This window comes from Gymnoscopelus braueri (assembly GCF_963280865.1).
Source record: "Gymnoscopelus braueri genome assembly, chromosome: 17".
NCBI classification, from domain to species: domain Eukaryota; kingdom Metazoa; phylum Chordata; class Actinopteri; order Myctophiformes; family Myctophidae; genus Gymnoscopelus; species Gymnoscopelus braueri.
Window position 1 is genome coordinate 25,351,295 of NC_137617.1, and position 20,904 is coordinate 25,372,198.

Here is a 20,904-nt window from a genome sequence, read left to right on the forward strand (position 1 = left end):
TTCCTTATATAAATGTTAACAGTTTTCTAGGACAACTCACTAGGCGGCCAGAGCGCAGAGAAATACAAACAACTTGAATATTTGGGCTGAAGAAATGACAAAAATACAAAGATATTTTCAACCGCTCTTTTACAGCTGTAAACTTGTGATGTGACAATAAACTTGAACTTGACTTGAGCATTCTCTTCTTTGTAGTGCTCAACCTTCCAGCTGTGTTGTCCACAGCCAGGCACACCGCACGCTTAAACACTTAAACCCTATATACTTCAATCAGGTAGCTCTCATGCCCATCCAGGCAGAAGCGGAGGTGCTGGTAGGCAAGATAATGTATAAGAAGACAAAAAACCCACTGCTTCTCTCAGGAAGGGACCGCACACTCCAAAGATGATGGACAGGACTCAATAATGCTTTATCTTTTATTTTGCACTAATATGTACTTCAGTTGACCGGGGTCACCCAGGGGCTCTATACTTGGTCCCCTCCTTTTTTCCCTCTACACCAAATCTCTTTACTGAAATAGCCGATCTACAAGCTCACAACGCGTCAATTGTAAATTTGCCTATTGTGCCTAGAATCGGGACGCTATAGGGTCCATGTGTTAAATATACTTTTTTACACTCTCACTAAACCATCAAATCACATACAAAGAAATCCCCGGAAGAGAGATGCAGAGAAAATTGAAAAGACATACAGCCTAAAAATAAACGTGTTAGTGCTGTTTCCAGAGGCTATGATGTTTTCTAACGGTAACGCCGTGCATGAATTGACCTTAGGGTATAATTAAAATCCAGCCCGTCTTCCTCAAAGCCAGTGGTCTAGAATAGAAACACGTATTCCAACCTAACGGATAGAACAAACCCACTGTGGTGACTGTAGAGACCGCCTCATTCTCATTTTATTGTCACCAGCTGAAGGCATTATCAGCAAGCACAGGACTGCCTCTTCCAGTGCCAGGCAGAGACCCGTGATTTATTTTTCAACATGCATCAATTCTTTTCTTCTTCTTTTTTGTTTCAGACAGGTCAGTGTAGAGCATTTTTTCCCCCCCAAACATAGGGTCGCGACCCATTCTTCAATGGTCTATGACATGTTTTTATGGGTCACAAGTAAATATCCTTTTTTTTATTGCCGTAATAGGTCTTAACACATTGCCTGCCAAAGACTTTTAAAAACGTAATTTAAAATACATCACTTGCCTGCCAAAGACGTTTTAAAACGTCATTTTAAAAAAAGGGGGGGAAAAAACTCTTTTTTTTCAGAATCAGGAGATAACGTGATCCAAAGATTTACTGCTAAATTCACTTCCTGGTTAACTTATTACTTTAAAATCCTGTATCTCGGCTCCTGTGTACTTTTTTTAAATTACTATGTATTTTTGGCGAAACATGCTATTTTCAACTGGCTGCAATTATGGAACGGATTACCGCGATCAGATTTTTTTTCCCCCCGATTCTACGAGACCCCTGTGTGTAATGAGGGGATCACCGTGAGGACGGTGATCACGGAAAATATTCTGTGACTACTTGAAAAGGTAAGAAAATCGTAAAAGATGCTGGCAGAGGCTGCAGCCTGTTTTAGAAAACCCTGGCAGTGAATGTGTTAAGTGGTTAATTCATAATGTATTTTTGGGTCACGAGCTGAAAAGGTTTGGGAACCCCGGGTGTAGAGAGACAGGAAACCAAGTGTAGTGACAGAGGAGAGACATGCGAGATAAGACAGGTGTTGGTTTTGAACACTAGTCCTCAAGCTCACAAGGAGCATAGGTCTATGCATTAACATGCTGAGCCACCATGGGCACCCCAGCATGCATCAATACATTCTTAATAGGTATCAATTGCAATTGGTATCAATTTGTGCTGACCGTGCAGACACACAAACAACTGGATTTTCCAATAGCAGTATACTGGCCTCCACATGTAGCATCATGGGTGTTCTCCTACCTAGACAATGACTGCCTAATTAACACAACTTAATGGAGATTTCTCACACGAGACCACAGTGCCATTGTGACACGTTATAATCGCATAAAGGGAAAACATAAAAGGCGGTGCTTGTGGTTATCACAAGCTTGTACACGAACTCAGAGCGCCTCGCAAACCACTGGTGTATTGTAAACTAATTTAGCCACTCTTGCTTCATTAGTTTGCTATATAACGTAGGCCGCACGCTGCCATGCCAGCAATGCGGCGAGGGATGCTTCAGAAACCACCGTATTCATTACGCAGTGTGACCTCACTTCCCTTGGCACACTGCCAGTGGGGCCAGCACGGCACCGCACATTAATTAAGAAAAAAAGCGGAGTACTTCTCCAGACAGGCCTTTGTTAATATGAGATGGGCTCCATGCCATGGAAGATGGCCCCACACTTGCTCTCTCTCCTCTCTGTCTCTTGCTTTAAAAAAATTCTCTCCTCTCTCTCTCTTTCTTCTTTCCTTCCATTTTCCCTGCTTGATTTCCATCTTTACCCCATGAGAAACTGTCTGACACTGTGGCCTACCATCTTTCAGAGTTCCTTACAGCTGAGAGATCTTGGAATTTTCCTGGCTTTTCTTTTTTTTGTGTGAGTGGGTTGTATGTGTGAACGCAAATGCCCGACTAATTAGGACCTAACACGCAACTGACTTAACGCTTCCAGTTCTCTTGAGTGCTGTAAGTGATTTTTTAGGTATGAAAGAGGAGTTTGTGTTTTATCTCTTACCATAGTTAGTTAGCAGTTGCAAGTTTCACATGAACACTCTTCATGCCTTTATTTTTAGGAATACAATGTACTCCTGTATTCCTATATCCACCCCCCCCCCCCTCCATTTTATTAAAAACATTTGAGCATGTGAAATAGACTTACAAATTCAATAAAGGTTTGATTGATACTGACAGTCCTTGTAACGTTTTGTTGTGCATGAGTGTGTCAATAGGAGACTGTATGTCAAGCAATTCATTCATTCATTGGTGTGAGTCTGTAGATCTGCTATTTTTTCTTTTTGCCTGCTGGATGTGGGACAATAATTTCAACGAAAAAAGAACATGATAGCTTATACATTACATGTATGTAAGTGCTCAAAATCACATTTTTGTGTTGTAGGCCTATAGATATTTTTGGACACACATAAAATCCCAGCCAAACTGGGATGCCGGGTCACCCTATGTTTAATCTCTCAAAAAGTAATTTATTTATTCATTTATTTATTTTTTAAACCTAATGGGTTCCCAGATTGCCATACTTAAAGTGGGATGAGCTAACACGTGCGTCTACCCAGACACCACCCCTCACCTAAACAGACTATTTAGTATTTACAGTTATTTGAGAACGCGTCTGAAACGGACATTCTCCTGTTGTGCTGAAAGGGCAGACCTGACCTGACCTGACCTGATTCCCTGGACATATTCCAGCAAGTTCTTATGTAAAAGAGGCTTACGTTAGCCAGTGACACGACAGGCCAGATCACTGACAACGATGAGACAGCCTACAAGAGAAAGGTAACCTGACACAGCGGTGCCAGGAGAATAACCCGTCTCTCTAGACTCAAGACCAAGGAGATGATTGTGGACTACAGGAAGAGAGGGATACCTAATCACCATCAAAGGAAGGACAATGGACATTAACGGCCTGTTGCCTGTCTGCCTGCCACCCACACACACACACACACACACACACACACACACACACACACACACACACACACACACACACACACACACACACACACACACTCAGAAGCAGCTGTGCATACACAATCACACACAAACATGAGACAAACACAAACACACTTGTAGATCCTACACCCACATACAGCACCTTACACACACACGCACGCATAAACGCGCACACGCACACATCCTACACAAAGGCACCTGACACACACATCCTACACAAAGGCACCTGACATTACTGTATATTTATCCCCCTGTTTCTTTTACAGGAGGCTCATTAGTGTATAACCTGGAACACCTGGAACACCTGGAACACCTGAGGAGCCCAGTGCAGTCCAGGTTGCTGCAGTCTCATCTCTCTCTATTTTCCACCTCAGAGTCACTTTTGGTTCGCTCACTGTGGTGTACAGTATGTTATTTCAACAGTTCATAACTGTTCAACCTTTATTGATCAACCACCACACAAAATGTACTTGTATTTCTTAATGCACAAGCACACTTTGGTAGAGGGTTTGGGTTGTGTAGTTACCTTGTCATGATGTAGTTTGGCAAGATATCTTGCTCCGTTGATTAGAAATTGATAATACAAAAATGGTCTCCTCATTGACTTACATTGTACACGTCGGTGAAACAGCTCTCAAAGTCACTCTTTTAGCACAAACGAATGCATACAAAGCTGATTCTGCCTATATGCAGTATAACATCACAGAACCCGGTTCTGCATTTCGTTTTTAATTTAAAAAAAAATCAACTTCCTGTTGCTTTAGCTATTTTTATTAGGCCTGGACTGGATCCGCAGATCTGGATCTTCCAATAGTAAAATGACACGGTCATTTCACAACCCAAACCTGTACCAATAATAATAATAATAATACATGTTATTTGTAACACACTTTATATTTGACACAAATCTCAAAGTGCTACAAATCTCAAAGTGCTATATATGCATTATTATGAGGTATAAAGAGGAAGAGTTACATTAACAATCTAAAGGTTTACTAAGAAATTGTATATAATACACAAGATAAGGAGGGTACTGTGTTTGGTTTGTGTGTGTATGTGTATGTATAAATATGCCATATGTACGTGTACTGTATATGTATGGGTGTGTGTGTATATATGTCACAGGGAAAATGGCATTCCAGGGAAATTGACAGGGGAGCGCTTGTTTTATAGGCACGGGGCGGTGCTGCGAGGCGGGGCTTTGATGCGAGGACGACGACCACAACAACAACATACTAACCAGGAAGCTACGCTAGGGAAACGCTGAAAATAAAATGGATAATATGAGAGAAATACTCAAGTAAAGTACGAATACCTCAAAATTGTACTTGAGTAAATCTACTTTGTTACTTTGCACCACTAGTACAAGCCTCAGTGGCGCACTTCGATAATCATTGGACTCCCCACCCACTACCACTGGGAGCCGGGGTTTGACTCCAGCTTGGGACATTACTTTTTCAAACAACCGCGGACTACTTTTTTTTCGCTGATAAAGTATAGTTTTGGACCATGACGGAAGGCGCTCCGACTTAGCAGACCTTGAGGCAGAGGAGTCGCGCCCGAGCGCCTCCAGGCGCGAGTGCCCGCGACGACCTGCCGATGGTCTGCTAGTCGACTTAAGCGCCGTCCGAGTTATGTACCGATAGGCACAGAATCGTAAATGATGTTGTGTGGGGACTGCGTTTGCCCCAAGTGCCACTCACTGCACTAACATAGCCCGCCAGGCCCGCCCCCTGGAGTGTGTGTGTGTGTGTGTGTGTGTGTGTGTGTGTGTGTGTGTATGTGTGTGTACACGCGCGCGTGTGCGCATGCGTGTGTGCGTGCTGGTTTGTGCATGCGTGCGTGTGTGGTGTGGGGCTCATGTCTGGCTTGCATTGCCCTCTAGCGTTGATTCTACAGAATTGCATGAGGGGCATGAAAACAAGCGTACCCCTTTCAATTTCCCTGGAATGCCATTTTCCCTGTAACATATATATATATATATATATATATATATATATATATATATATATATATATATATATATATATATACACATACATACAGTATGATTGATGATAATATATTTAGAATCGAATATAGTTATAGAATTTATTAAAACGTGTACGTTTATATGTATGAATTACTTTATTTAATTATCAGTTTAATTGGTAATATTTGGTTTATTTAAATGTATATCAAGTTGGTATATGAAAAAATAATGAGATGACGCTGAAGTGAGCGGAACGAAGGGGTAGGATTAAGTTTTATACTTCATCCTACTCCTTTTTGAGCATGTAGAATTATAGTTTTGTTGCTGCTTGAGGGGCTGTTTTGATTTGTTTTGCATTTTTATTATATTGCATAAATTTTTTAACTTTGCTGCCTAATTTTAACATGTTCATTTATTCATTCATTCATACAATAGTGTCCTTGTGCTTTAAACAAAACTGTCTGATATTTCTCTATTTCTATATATACAATACAGAGTACAGAGCTGCAGTTTGAAAAATGTGCGGTGAAGCTTATGAGTAGTTAGAACCCGTTATCTCCCTTCCTCCAGAGATAGAGGAAGGAGAAAATGGAGCGCTATTGAAACGCTTCTTTTTCCCCTCTAACAGGCATCGCAAGCTCGTTTTGACTCAATTACTTTGATCTACTGTTGAGGGTGGAGGACGTTAACGAGTTTAAAGACGATTTGTACAGAATTATACTCTGACTTATGTCATACTTCGAGAGTGATTGGCTTGTCCCAAATACATTTGTATCGTATCTTCCTGTTCTGTTCAATGAAACTCATATAGTTCGGGACAGTGAGCAGAGTTTTCCCTGTCACAACCTACTATCAGAGCCATTCAAGGAGAGTTGCGTCACCTCCGTTCACTTCATCGGGCCAGGTCTTCTACATAGCCGTCTATTGGCGAATAGTGACAAAGCCCTAGACCGGAAGTTTACGCAATGCACTGAAGTCTATGAGCATTTGTAACTATTTCCAGTCTACATGAACCACATGACCGGCGCTGTTTCTGCCCCCTCATTGGCGGAACTCTCTAATACAAGGCTCTGCCTAGTACTACATACTGTATACTGGACCACCCTGCCTCCAGTCATCACAGTCCTCTCACTGCCTACTGGACTAGACAACCCTGCCTCCAGTCATCACAGTCCTCTCACTGCCTACTGGACTAGACAACCCTGCCTCCAGTCATCAAACTCCTCACTGAGACAAAATATAACTATCTTGTATTTCTTAATGCACAAGCACACTTTGGTAGAGGTTTGGGTTGTGTAGGCCTTGACATGATGTAGCTAGTCCAATTGGCAATATATCTTGCGCCATTGCTTCGTTAATTGGAAATTGATAATCAAAAAATAGTCTCCTCATTGACTTACACTGTACGGTGAAGCAGCTCTCCAAGTCACTCTTTTAGCACAAACGAATGCAAACAAAGCTGATTCTGCCAATATCATATAACATCACAAAACCCTGTTCTGAATTTCATTTTTAATAAAAAAAAAGGTCAACTTCCTGTTGATTTTGCCATTTTTACTAGGCCTGGACTGGATCTGTGGATCTAGAACCGGATCTTCAAATAGTAAAATGACATGGTAATTACACAACCCAGACCTCTACCAATAGTGTCCTTGTGCTTTAAACAAAACTGTCTGATATTGCTCTATTTCTATATAAAATACAGAGTACCAGAGCTGTAGTTTGAAGAATGTGAGGTGAAGCGTATGAGGAGTTATCTCCCTTCCTCCAGAGACAGGAGGGAGAGAATGGAGCGCTATTGAAAGGCTTCTCTACCAGCATTGCAAGGTCGTTTTGACAATGACTTAATGACTTGGATTTACTGTTGAGGGTGGAGGTTAACGAGCTTAAAGACGATTTGTGCAGAATTATACTCTGACTTTACATCACCCTTCGAGACTGATTGGTTTGTCCCCAATGCATTTGTATCGCATCTTCCTGTTCTGTTCAATAAAGGTCATGTAGTCTGGAATGTGAGTTTTCACTGACACAATCTACTACTTACTGTGTTCTGGACCACCCTGGCTCCATTCATCACAGTCCTCTCACTGCCTACTGGACTAGACCAGTGGTTTTCAAACTTTTTCATGTCAAGGAACCCCAAAATGAAATGTGTTTGGCCGCGGACCCCCATCTCAAAACGTTTTGCTCCAGGGACCCCCAGAAGCAAAGATTTTTGTTTCAAAGGTTTGCACAAATTTTCACGATAAAAAACAAAAAAAAGCAGATCTACAAGCTCGTAGCGCGGCAATCGGTGATATGAGCTTGTAGATCTGCTATTTTTTAATAGCCAAAGTATAAAAGGTTAAAGTGGTTAAAATTATTGTGATGCTATATTAACACATTTTGCTGGGGACCTCCTGGAACCCAAAGGACCCCGGGGGGTCCCCGGACCCCACTTTGAGAACCAATGGACTAGACAACCCTTTACTGTACTGGACCACCCAGTACTGTACTGGATCACTTAGTATTGTTCTGGACAACCCTGCCCCCAGTCATAACTGTACTGTATCAAAGCAGCCTGTACTGTACTGGATGACCCTGCCTGCAAAGGATCACACCGAATCCCCAATGATTATCAAGCAAAATCTATAATCCGTGCATTGTTGGCCCCCGGTCATGCAAGAGCCCTTGAACACAGCTTAATGTTCTACCCCAACTATGTCCCCCCCCCCCCACCCCCTTCTCTCTATCCATCCCTTCATCTCTCTATCCATCCCATCCTCCCAATCCCAAAACCACTGTGGCCCACAAACACAAGTTGTTTCGTAAATGTTGTCCTTCGCAGCTCCCATTCATGACGTTGCTCTGTGCCCTTTCACGCTTTTAGCACCCCCCCCCCCAGGGGTGTGTCGAGGATCGATAATGGCAACGGCTGCCATCGAGGGTGCTAAGACCTCTCTCTCCTTAACGCTCAGCTTATTTCAGGTTTGTCAGAGAAACCCATTGCACTCGTCCCAACGGGGCAGCTTTTGGGTTTTTGCTGCTTTGCAAGAACGGGCTGTTATTGAACTGGCTGCATTCGTGTGTGTGTGTGTGTGTGTGTGCGTGTGCGTGTGCGTGTGCGTGTGCGTGTGCGCGTGAGCGTGCACGTGCACGTGCGTGTGCGTGTGTATGGTGTATGCCCCAGATTTTAGGGGCTTCTGAACCCTTTTTAAATCTGTGCACCAGAGATAGGGAAGGTTTATCCATGCATGACCAAATGGTTGTTGAATAAGAATGCAAAAATCACTTTGAAACGGGGGATCTCTCTGCACGCTGACATCTCCATCACTACTAGGGCTGTCTTCCAGATCACCAGTGGAACGACCGTCTGTAGTGTCCAATGCCCCTCTTTGTATTTGGAGATCATGTACCAGGATGTACGACACAGGTGTATGTGATGAAGACAAGTGTATGTGATTACAGGCACACAGGTGTTATGTGATTATGGGACGGCATACAAGTAAAGACAGTAAAAGGCAGTCCTGTTTCTGTGTGTTTGTATGTTAAGATTCTGGATAACAAACACCACACCGTCACTTACCTCAAACACAAGAAGAGGAAGAACGCAATGAGGAGAGCCACCAGGGAGATGCAATGTCCCAGGAAGTTGATGATGACGGCTATTTGGTAGTGCATCTTGCCTTTTTTCTGGAAACAATCACAGAGAAAGAGAGAGAGAGAGAGAGTGGAACAGGGTGTTTTTAGGACATTTCTAGTCTTTTGCGTCACTGTCATAATTTTATTTAAGAGATACAGATACATTCAAGATACTGGAAGGCTTATGAGATTTTGAGAAGATTCCAAATCACTTTCACTCTATTTTGGGAATAAAGCAATTTATTTGCCTGGTACAATTTGAAACACGCACGCACGCACGCACGCACGCACGCACGCACGCACGCACACACACACACACACACACACACACACACACACACACACACACACACACACACACACACACACACACACACACACACACACATTGTGTATAGCTAAAGGTATTACCAGTAGAACAAGGTCACATCTATGTCCAAATCAATTCCTAAGATCACTGTCTGTGACTCTGATATCCACTGTAATTGGATTTCCCCCTCCACCATCAACACTAATCTGTGCTGTGTGTATGTAACCCTCCCATTCCCAGATTAAACATGTGCACCTTTAATTCCACTGTTCCAGTGAAAGCCCCTCTTGTGTCCCATTCATTAACCCGTTAAGACCGGTAACGCATCTGTGTCATTTTTTTATTTCTTTGGCTATTCAAAGATAGCAGATATACAAGCTTGTAGATCTGCTATTTTTTTGAGAAATCGTGAAAATGTGTGCAAATCTTTGAATATATATATTTTTTAATAGACCCTGAGGCCATTCTACAAATGTCTTCTAAATCCTGACAGTTTAAAAAAATAAGATATGTATTTTTCCTCGGACCCCCATCTCAAAATATTTTGTTCCAGGGACAAAGATTTTGTTCCAGAAGCAAAGATTTGAGTTAAAAATGTATATATATTCAAATATTTCTTAGATTTGCACACATTTTCACGCCCCTCCCCCCCCTAAAAAATAGCAGATCTACAAGCTCATAGCGCAGCACTCGGTGCCTTGCTATGCGCTTGTATATCTGCTATTCTTGAATAGCCAAAGAAATCTAAAGTGACACAGATGCGTTGCCGGATTGAATGGGCTAAATAAATGCTGCTGTTGTACTGTTGCTCTCGGCTCCGTTCTCAGGATCGTGAGAGCATGACGGACCAAGCGCGCAGCATTTCGATGCCAATAATGCCAACAATTTGACTATTCGGGTGTCGGGACCACGGGACGGTGGTTATCTGCCTGGTGTGTCAGACAAATGGCAGTTGTGCAACTGTGTAAGACTGGCTGACAGGAAAAAAAGAAGTCTCTCGAGCCACGTGGGCTCTCAAATCCTGCCAGAAGAAACATCTCTCCTGCTGGATCTCTCTCCCTGCTGCTAAGCTGCTCTAAAAGCATCCAATAAAAATAGGTTTTGATTTAATATTTATGTCAACTGTATGTGTTGGAAGAGTGGTTCTCAACCTTTCCTGGATCAGGGCCCACTTGGAAATCTTGTTCGCAGCCAACCCATCTGACCACCCAGCGGTCAGATGCATTAAAAGAATCTCTGGCTAATAAGTCAAATATGCCTTAATACATTATAATTGCCCTCTATAACCTTTTAAACACCTTAGATATTTTATTTATTTTAGAAACAGTTAATCTTTCACTCGATAGGGGCAATGCCTGTTGCAAGTTGATGATGTCATTTGTCCATGTGTGGTCTAGCCCTATGGAATTTATGGAATGCATGTGAAAATAAAACATTTAAAAGATCGATTTGATGCTCATATTAACATTAGGAAGTATTACGTCGTTTTTTTATTTTCACATGCATTCCATAAATTCCATTCCATAGACCACGCATGGGCAAACGACATCATCATCTTGCGACGGGCATTGCCCCTATTGAGTGAAAGATGAACTGTTTCTAAAATAAATAAAAATATTTAAGGTGATTATAATTTTACATTTCAGTTATATAGGACAATTATAATGTATTATGGCATTTATGGCTTATTAGCCAGGGATCCTTTTAAGTGTTCAGCCGCATGCATTTTCAGAGCCTGACCCTAGCCAACATTAACCACTTAAACCCCATATGGGTAACCGGAGTCCCTCGGGGCTCAATACTAGTGTCTTTTTTCTCTTTTCTGTTATTGTGGGGAAAGCCTTCGCTGCAAATAGCCGATCGACAAGCTTGAGCTTGTCGATCGGCTATTTTCAGCTAAAGCGTTCCCCACAATACCAATGCTGGGGTTTATGTGGTTAAAACTACAAAACCGCCGCGGCCCACCAACGGTTGAGAATCGCTGTGTGAGAAAACTAGGTCACATGGTCTGTTGGAAGTGGAGGTCACTTAACCTTGTGCTAAACAGTGTGCAACCAACCATATAATTCCCACACAGTGACACAGGAGTGGATAAGAAGGGGACATCAGATCAGAGGTCTCACCCATGCGGTAAAATCCTCAGTGTTAATTTATCCATTTGTAATCCCGAGAATCGACCCGTAAGAGTGCATTTGTACACTCTCAGATTCAAATAAACACTGTGGATTTTAAAGTGCATCAGCTTCAGGCAACATCCGATGTGTGGGCCACAATCAAACATCTGATCTGACTGTTTTTCACTCTCTTTACTCTATGCCCTTCTCTCTCTGAGAATTGTTAGAAATAAAATCTTCCATTGTGTCTGTGAGAAAACAACACTAAGCCGCAGCTCAATAAAATAGTTTTTATTTTTTCCTTTTCTGTAAACAAACTTTCCAGTAGGTGTTTGATTGGCCCGGGTTCTTGTCCCAAGTGGCATGGTGGAAAATCCAACTCAATACCAGCTCAACTTAAAAGAGAAACTCAGTGAGTGTGAAACCCCTCCCACTCAGGATCTCCACTACAACCCTGCACCCACTCATTTATTTCACCACAAAACAAGGAAGAAATCAAACGCACATCTAAAAAAAGAAAAAAAAAGAAGCCAGGTAAACTATCCGTTGCTTTTAACAATGATCTTAAAGGGCAAGGACACTTTGGTAGAGGTTTGGGTTGTGTAATTACCTCCATGATGTATCTCCAAAGGTGGGCGAGAAATAAAAAAATAGTTGCTCCATTGATTAGAAATTGATCATTAAAAATATGTTCCTCATTGACCTACATTACAAAATGAAACAGCTCTTTTTGTCCATAAATGAAAGCAAACGAGGCTGATTCTGCCATTATAGAACATCACAAAACCCGGTGCTGTTTTTATTTAATTATACAAATGTCAACTTCCTGGGCATAAAAGGGGTGCTCTGACACGGACATAACCAGGTGGGGCATGCATTCCCAACTTGCATCGTTCCCGAGATGCATCGTTCCCGAGTGGGATGGTGCACCAGTCGAGTCCTATATGAATAAACCCTGCATATCCCCCAAATAAAAAAATAATAAAATAAAATACAGACAGTATATAAATACAAATCATACAGCGTAATAATGGTGAGGCCTCCGTGTCCCATCTTTAGCTATCCGTAGATGTGGTAGGGGTGTGTGGTTTGGGCTTTGCTGCAGGGTGGAGATAGTGGGGAGTGACTCAGTGCCAGGGTTAGTTAACCCATGGGTTCCCAAACTTTTCAGCCCGCGACCCCAAAATAAGGGGGCCATTGACTCGCGACCCCACCCAAACCTGGAGGTAATTTATGCACATAAACTTGCACGTTCGGTGCGCATTTAAAATGTATTAAAATGGTAATATGTACTATTTGTAATCATTTTAGGTTGTATTTCATCCATTCTGTTGAATTTAAATTAAAATAAAATAAATATATATATATCTTTTTTTAATGACCCAAAATAATTTCGCGACCCCACCGTCAGTCTCCCGCGACCCCAAGTGGGGTCGCGACCCCAACTTTGGGAACACCTGAGTTAACCGGCAGGTGTTACCGCTTAATTGATTGTGCTCTCCTCTTCTATTAGCGTGCTAGACCTGGGCTTGTGGCCACACACACACAAACAAAAGATGAAGACGCCAGCAGAGATTAAGCTGGCTGATAGCACAGAATTACAGACATATCTGGTATCGACGCATGGCAAGCAGCAAGACCCAGTGAGGCTGACCTAGTGACAGACTTTAACGCACTAGCATAATTCTTCCGTGCATTCTTCAGGTGGCATACCTGTTTCCTGTTCCAGTTCATTTTCCCATAGCTTTGTTTGATTGGCTCGGCAGCAGACTTGCAACGCCTGTTCTAGACGCCATGGCCCATGGGCCTGGCTACAACAATGAATATTAATAGACCTTATTCACCCCTGAATCACGCAAAGTTCAAATGTTTATGCAACTCTTAATTAAGCATTGTGAGCAATACACGAGAGGTTGTGTGTTAACGACAGTTCCAACAATGAAGTGCCTAATCATGAACCGATCATTTTGCTTGGTCGGAACTACCTGTTGTATAATCATTCAATCACTGCCTCATTGTTTGGCTGATCAAAACAGCAAGCTGTGTCTTTCAATGAAAACTATTGCCGTTTTCTATTCAATAGCAAATGTATTTCTTGTCCCCAATCCTGTAGATTGATTCTGGGTCACAATGTTCTGTTCGTGACCATTTTGTTCATGTAGTGTTCGTCCTAATCAAAATGATGACGAAGCACAGCAAGGGACCGCACATCAGAGGACATCAGGTGGACGCTGAGTGCATGCAGGAGAGAGTGACATGCTTTACCATGTAAAAGAATAAAGGTCTGTCTGGAGCTCCTCGGGGACACAACAACAACATGCTGTTCTTTTCAGACTCAAACCAAATGTGCCCTCATCTCTGAAGCTCTTCCTGTGCTTGCATGCACTGCCCGGGGACAATTCTGTTGAGAAAGCGCTTGGTAGTCAATCCTATTTAGGAATCTGCTAATTTAAACACTTTGTTGTGTGAAGCCATAGGTGGGTAAACACTAGGGCTGTAGTACTCGAGACCGGTCTCGGTCTCGAGACCGGTCTCGAGACCGCTTTTTGATTTACTCGGTCTTGTCTCGGTCTCACCCATAGTTTGACTCGGTCTTGACTCGGTCTCGCCCATAATTTGACTCGGTCTTGACTCGGACTCGGACTAAGGGACTCGGGACTCTACCCCCACCGAGTCCACTCGAGTCCAAGACCAAGTCACTACAATGCAATGAAATAATTTTATTATACCCATATTATGAGGAGCCCATTCACATTAACATTATAAGAGAGCTGTCTGGCGCTTATGGACAGCTTTCTTGGAGCACATCATCTTGCAGCAGTTGACAGCGCAGCAGCAGCAGAACACCAGCAGTCCTGTCCCTCTAGTTTATATTCTTTTAAAATTATATCCACGAACAGGTGTTTATTTATTTATTGTGTGTTCACTGTGTAGCCTGTGGTTGTTTTAATCATCAGTCTCTAATCATCTAAAGATGAATAGAGACTGCTTTCAGTAAGGTTTCCTTGCGCACATTATACTGTGTCACTCACTGCAGTAAATATATCAGTCCAAGCAGCAAAACTAAAAACATTAATTAACATTAGATCCTGACCGATGCTGTCGTCGGCTTGTCTGGAGATATACCTACATGTAATGTACAAATCACTTAAATTATCTATTCTCTTGTAAGTTGTACCACATTGTGCGTAATTGCGCACAGGGAGACTGACCTCTTTCTGCTTTTCATATTAAGATCAATTCTATTTCTATAATTCTATCAATCCTATTATTTATTTCATACAATAAAACAAAACAATAAGTAGGCCTACATCCAGAAACATTTTCACCATGAATATAAAAGCATCAACCTGTATGCATGAGGCAAATACTCTGTAAAAGTAATTGAGCTGTGTTCAAACTGTTACTTGAGTAAAAGTATTGGCTTCAAAATATACTTAAAGTACCAAAAGTGAAAGTACTAAAATATTTGAAAATAGCCGATCTACAAGCTCACAATTGTGAGCTTGTAGATCTGCTATTTTCAAATAGTCTACTCTATGGTATAAAATATGGCTAAAGTGGTTAATATATTTTTATTATGTAATAATTTATATCTGCTGCAAACTACGTTTTCAAATAATTGTAGTCGAGTAAAAGTACAATATTTGCCTCTGATATGAGTAGAAGTAAAAGTATTGAAAATTGGAAATAATCCAGTAGTAAAAAAAAATACCTCAACATTGTACTTAAGTTGTACAGTACTTGAGTAAATGTACTTAATTACTTTATTATTATACTGCTGAGGAAGTGGACGGTGACTCACCACCAGCAGCGAAATGTCCTCGTCTCCTGTCCCGCTACAAAGCGCACAAGAAACGTAGCTCAACAACCCAGGATGCAAGTATTGCATCACAAGTCACCAAGTACTTTGATGCAATTGAGAACAATGATGCTGATGCACTTGTCTTCTGGGTTGAAAACCAAGACAGATTCCCACAACTTGGCATTTTAGCGATGAAGGTTCTGTCAGTCCCTGCCTCCTCAGCACCGGTGGAGAGGATTTTTAGTGCAGGAGGACTTATTATGAGACCCCATCGTGCTAGTTTAGGTCACACCATGCTGCATTCTCTTGTGTTTTTGAAATGCAACCACACTTTGATTTAATTTTATGGCTACACATTCCAGTCAGGCAGTCGTGTTAACCGTTTAAGACCTGAGGCCCTACAAATGCCTTCCAAAATCAGTAGTTATCAAACTTTTTTGTGCCAAGGAGTCAAGGACCCCCAAAATGATATTTGGCTGCGGACCCCCCTCATCTGAAAATGTTTTGTGCCAGGGACCCCCAGAAGAAATATTTTTGTTGAAGAACACTTTCAAGATTTTTCAAATAGCAGATGTACAAGCTTGTATTTGATCTGCTATTTTTGAGAACCACTGTTCTAAACCAATGTTCTAAATCCTAAGAATTTTCTGAAAAACTTAAGGTGCTATATACTGTATAGCAACAATCTAAAATGACACAGATGCTTTCCCGGTTTTAACGGGTTAAAGGTGATTTGTTTTTGTTTCTTTTTTGTGGTTAAAATGAGCTTGTACAGCACAGTTGTGTTTAGCAAAAAGCATTGTGTTCTGGCTATGTTACTTACTTGTTATTTCAAATAAATATTTGAATGAATCAAACATTTTGTAATATTTTTACATAAAAGTGCCATGTACATTTTTTACACATAGTGACAATACACATTTTCACACATTATGCATACTTATTGAATAGAGCTCATTGTAGTAGGCCAGGCATACCTAATTTTGAGCTTTTCCAAAGTCAGAAACATATAATTGCAGTGTTTCAGATCAAGATTGTTTTCTGTACCTATAACAAAAAAAAAAAAAATAATAATAATCTGGTCTCGGTCTTGACTCGGTCTCGCCCCCCGTCGGTCTCGGTCTTGACTCGGTCTCGCCCCCCGTCGGTCTCGGTCTTGACTTGGTCTCGCCCCCCGTCGGTCTCGGTCTTGACTCGGACTCGACCCCCTCCCTGGCCTCCCGGACTCGGTCTTGACTCGGACTCGCCCCCCCTCGGACTTGGTACTGACTTGGACTCGCTTTAGGTGGTCTCGACTACAGCCCTAGTAAACACACTAAGGAATAACAGCTCGCTCGGTTGGAAGGGGGTGCAGGGGCACGGTTGGGGGTCTGAGGGTTGAGAGCAGCCCTCCCCCCACCACACCACAGCCAGTTGGTTTTGGATTAACGTCACATAGCAGATGGCACTGTTTGCATGCAAGTCCACCCCACTCCCACCACACACACATGTGCACGCACACGCACACACAGGCACACGCATGTGCGCGCGCACGCACACACACACACACACACACACACACACACACACAAGCATATGCCTGTGCGTGTGTGTGCACACGCACACGCACACGCACACATTACACCCCCTATTGTGAAACCAAACAAACCCTAACACCTTGTACGCGATGACAAAAAACCTTCATAGCAGGTCTTGCACAGTATGAGGCCCATTTTCCACTAAAAGCTTTTCTGTTTGATTGAACATTGCAGAAATATAACCGAGGCTTGTACTAAGAAGCAAGTTATCCCTGGATATTTTTTGGGGTCATCTGGCTTCACTAACCCTAACAACCGCAATTGCACTAAGCGGTCAAACGATGGTGGTTATCAACCCAAGTTTCTAGACATGAGTGCATTCACATAAAAGGGCCAGTGTTTGCAGTATACATGACCGCTTGCAAACATGGACAATTAAACTGGCAGCAGAGTTGCATATTTCACAAATGAAGAGCAAACTATAACAACATAATAATTAGACAAATATGAACAATTCTCACACATAATCCAGGCTACAGGCAACACAGTTGCAGCTGTCAAATGCAGGAAGGACAGCTGGCAAAAAATCGCAGACTGTGTGAATGCATAAATCAATAGGCTTATTACATTATATCACTGCCCCATCATTAGGGCACGAGTCGATCTGACTCTCCCTCCTCCTCCTCCATCATCCTTCTTCTTCTTGTGTGTTGCAAAATGTGTTGAAGTTTCTGTTATCCTCTAGTCTAGTAGTTAAAAAATCATTGATGCAGCTTAATGCAACGCTGTTGGTTGCATACTGTAAGTCTTAAAGCCACCTCTGATTTGAACATATTTCTCCAGGTAGCTCAACATGATCTCAACATATCATTGGTTCCAAAGGTTGTGAGTTTAAGAGGACTAGGGTGATGAAAGATGAAAATCTTCTACCTATTCAGAGAATTAGAGACAGATTTTTTTTCGTTTTGATCTGGACAGCTGATGGACCCTCCTGTATTTCCCATTTCTTTCTTCCCACTCATCTTCCCTCCTCTTCGTCCTCATCAAAAACTTAGCCATATTCTTTTAGCTGCAGTCCCAGGGGTGTAAAACATGCTTGGGGGAAATAAAAAATAAATACAAATATGCATAATTCAGAATGGAAAGCAGGCTTACTTTCATACAAGTAGTGCTTCAATCATTCTCTGTTGTAGGATGATATGGATATCTGTGTTATCAAATATGTCCTCAGTATTGTGGAATTTGAGGAATTAATATTAAAACAGTGTCTGTTTAACTAAATTGAACTAATATATTTCTGAATTATCCATAGCATACACAAATCTGAGACAAAAGTTCTGGTGCAGCACAGGGAAATCTTGGGGGAGAAATTCACATTGCCTTGTGTGCTTGCACTTCACATTCTTTAAAATATTTATCCCACGATTTTGCAACCCCACAGCGCCCACAGCGTCCCCGGCGGGAATCGAACCCAGAACCTTCTAGCTGTGAGGCGACAGCACTTTACATACTGTACATTTGGATATTTATCATTAATCAGCATTGGACAGAAATTGCCTTGTAACCAAAGGGACCATGGCCGGTTTCATGTGTATGTGGTGTGCTTGTGTGTGCTTAAGATAAAGAATGCGTGGGAGTCTAAAGAGCAGTGTGTGAGAGTTAACAAATGTATGTTGTACAATATAAAGGAGTGCGCATTGTATATTATTGAGAGAGGAATCTATGGAGCCTGGTACAGCCTACTAGACCGACCACGTGATCCATTTATTGGTGATGTGCATGTGAAGTGCTACAGTAGAATGTGTATGCAGCATGTATGCGTGTGTGTGTGTGTGTGTGTGTGTGTGTGTGTGTGTGTGTGTGTGTGTGTGTGTGTGTGTGTGTGTGTGTGTGTGTGTGTGTGTGTGTGTGTGTGTGTGTGTGTGTGTGTGTGTGTGTGTGTGTGTGTGTGTGTCGTGTGTGTATATTAGTGTATGTTTGTACGTGATTAAGTACAGTATACTGTACAACATGTGTCTATGTCTATGAGTCCATGTGTGTGTCTCATGCCAGACTTAAATGAAACCTCTTAATCCTCTTCATTATACAAAAGCACAATCAAACGGCTTTGATATTGCCTGCAGCCAACAGCTCATGGCTCAAGAAGTTGACACAGATAACTCACTTCCTCCGATGAGAATCAATTTTTTCTTCTTTTATTTAGAGTAGACAATTATTTTACCCCCTTCTTTCTCCCAATTTATCCATTATGCCAATTCATTCTTCTCACATTTTTGTGTCTTGCCACTGCTGTTGTATCAGGAGTCATAACCATGCTGGCTTGTGATGGACATTTTCAGGAAACTTTATTATAGATATACAAAATAAGTTAATAATATAATCAGAAACAAGTAGACCTAACCATAATGGCTATGGCAATAGCTGAGTGGTTAGTGAGCCCGCCTGGGGAGCCGGATCCCCTGGTTGTCCCAGGTACATACTATATGTGCAAATATAAAGTGACAAAATAATACATTACAATGTGCCATATTCTTTATGCCAATGTGCTACACATTTTTTATTAAATCAGTGTCCTACCAATTCTAAAGAAAACCTGGAGACTGGAGTCTATTCTGTGTTTGGCATTTCAATAACTGGATCTTATCAGTACAGTCAGTGCTTTCATTTCACTGCACATGAACAAGATAAGATTATGATGAAAAAAAACGTTTTTTCTTTATTAAAGACTGAAGACACAAATCAGCTAGTGCAGGAAGCTATGCAATGAAGAAGGAAAGGGAAAATGCAACAAGCACAAACATCAACTCACGATTTATACCCCATTATACTGTGTAGATGGTCAGGGCAAGCGAGCGTGAGTCACCACCCAAGCTTAGTGGGAGGACCATCAACACTATAGGTTCTAGGGGTGCCTGTCACTGAGCGCTGCACGGTGTTATACTGTCTACAATATGACCAGTTAATCTAGGAAGGGACTTAATGTACAGGCCGGGAACTGTGTCTCCCTCTCCTCCAAGTCGACATGACTTCACACTTCAGGGTTCATTTGAAATCGTATGAGCACATTTGCAGCCATTATGCCTAGCTGCTGGCTGAGGAACGGGGCTGGTTCATGTTGTGTGCGACAGCAAAAGGCTTTCAAACTTCTGTGGACTTTCTAAAACTTTAACGCAGTCCATTTATAAATAATTAGAAAGCAAATCACTCACGCAATCTCAAAGCGGCTCTCTCTGTCTGTCAAGGCGCACTCCACAGTAAAATCATCAGTGTTCATTTACCCATTTTTAACTCCAAAAGTGTAAATGTAACCAAATGAATGGACCCCTTTGGCGTTAGTTTTGAGTGTTGTTCACGGTACTATGTAACAGACGGTGACATATATGGAAGTGCTTCTGTAGACCTACTGTATATATCCTACTAGAGGTCTTTTTTGCGGGGGTGAGCTAACCTATCAATGGCATGTAGTAAATCCTGCTCAGATCTAATACAGCTCCGCTGTTAACAAAATGTAAAGCACGCAGTTTCATAAGCTTTATAGTAAAGTAAAGAGGATATAATACCAACTTCAATTAATAACTGAATTACTGAATTTCCCTCTCGGGGTCAATAAAGGTATCTTAAAGGTCTTATCTTTTATAATAAGCACCACACTTTGTCTTGGACAGCTCAGGTAAGACAAAATGCATTTCCATTCTGTCTTAGTGTCTTTACCCAAATGAAGCATTCCTGTGAGCTGCCTGTGAGTAGGATTTGAATGTTGTGTAAGCAACGCTAACCGTTTAAAGGAATAGTTCACCCAAAACATTACTTATTTTCTATCGATTACACACCCCATGAAACCTTGAATTCATAGAGTTTTTAGTTTTTGATGCATTCCTGACCAATAATTTGATCGCCGGGTGTATTTCCAGTAA

The 20,904-nt window shown here is 41.8% G+C and overlaps 1 protein-coding gene across 1 annotated transcript in view; it reads right to left on the reverse strand.

Moving 5' to 3' along the window:
- The window catches only part of crhr1 (corticotropin releasing hormone receptor 1), a 94,348-nt gene that overhangs the window by 21,069 nt on the left and 52,375 nt on the right, over positions 1-20,904 (reverse strand). Inside the window, exon 6 of the mRNA XM_080455227.1 lies at positions 9,189-9,295. Coding sequence (XP_080311353.1) covers positions 9,189-9,295 — 107 coding nt within the window. The remainder of the gene's footprint in view (positions 1-9,188; positions 9,296-20,904) is intronic.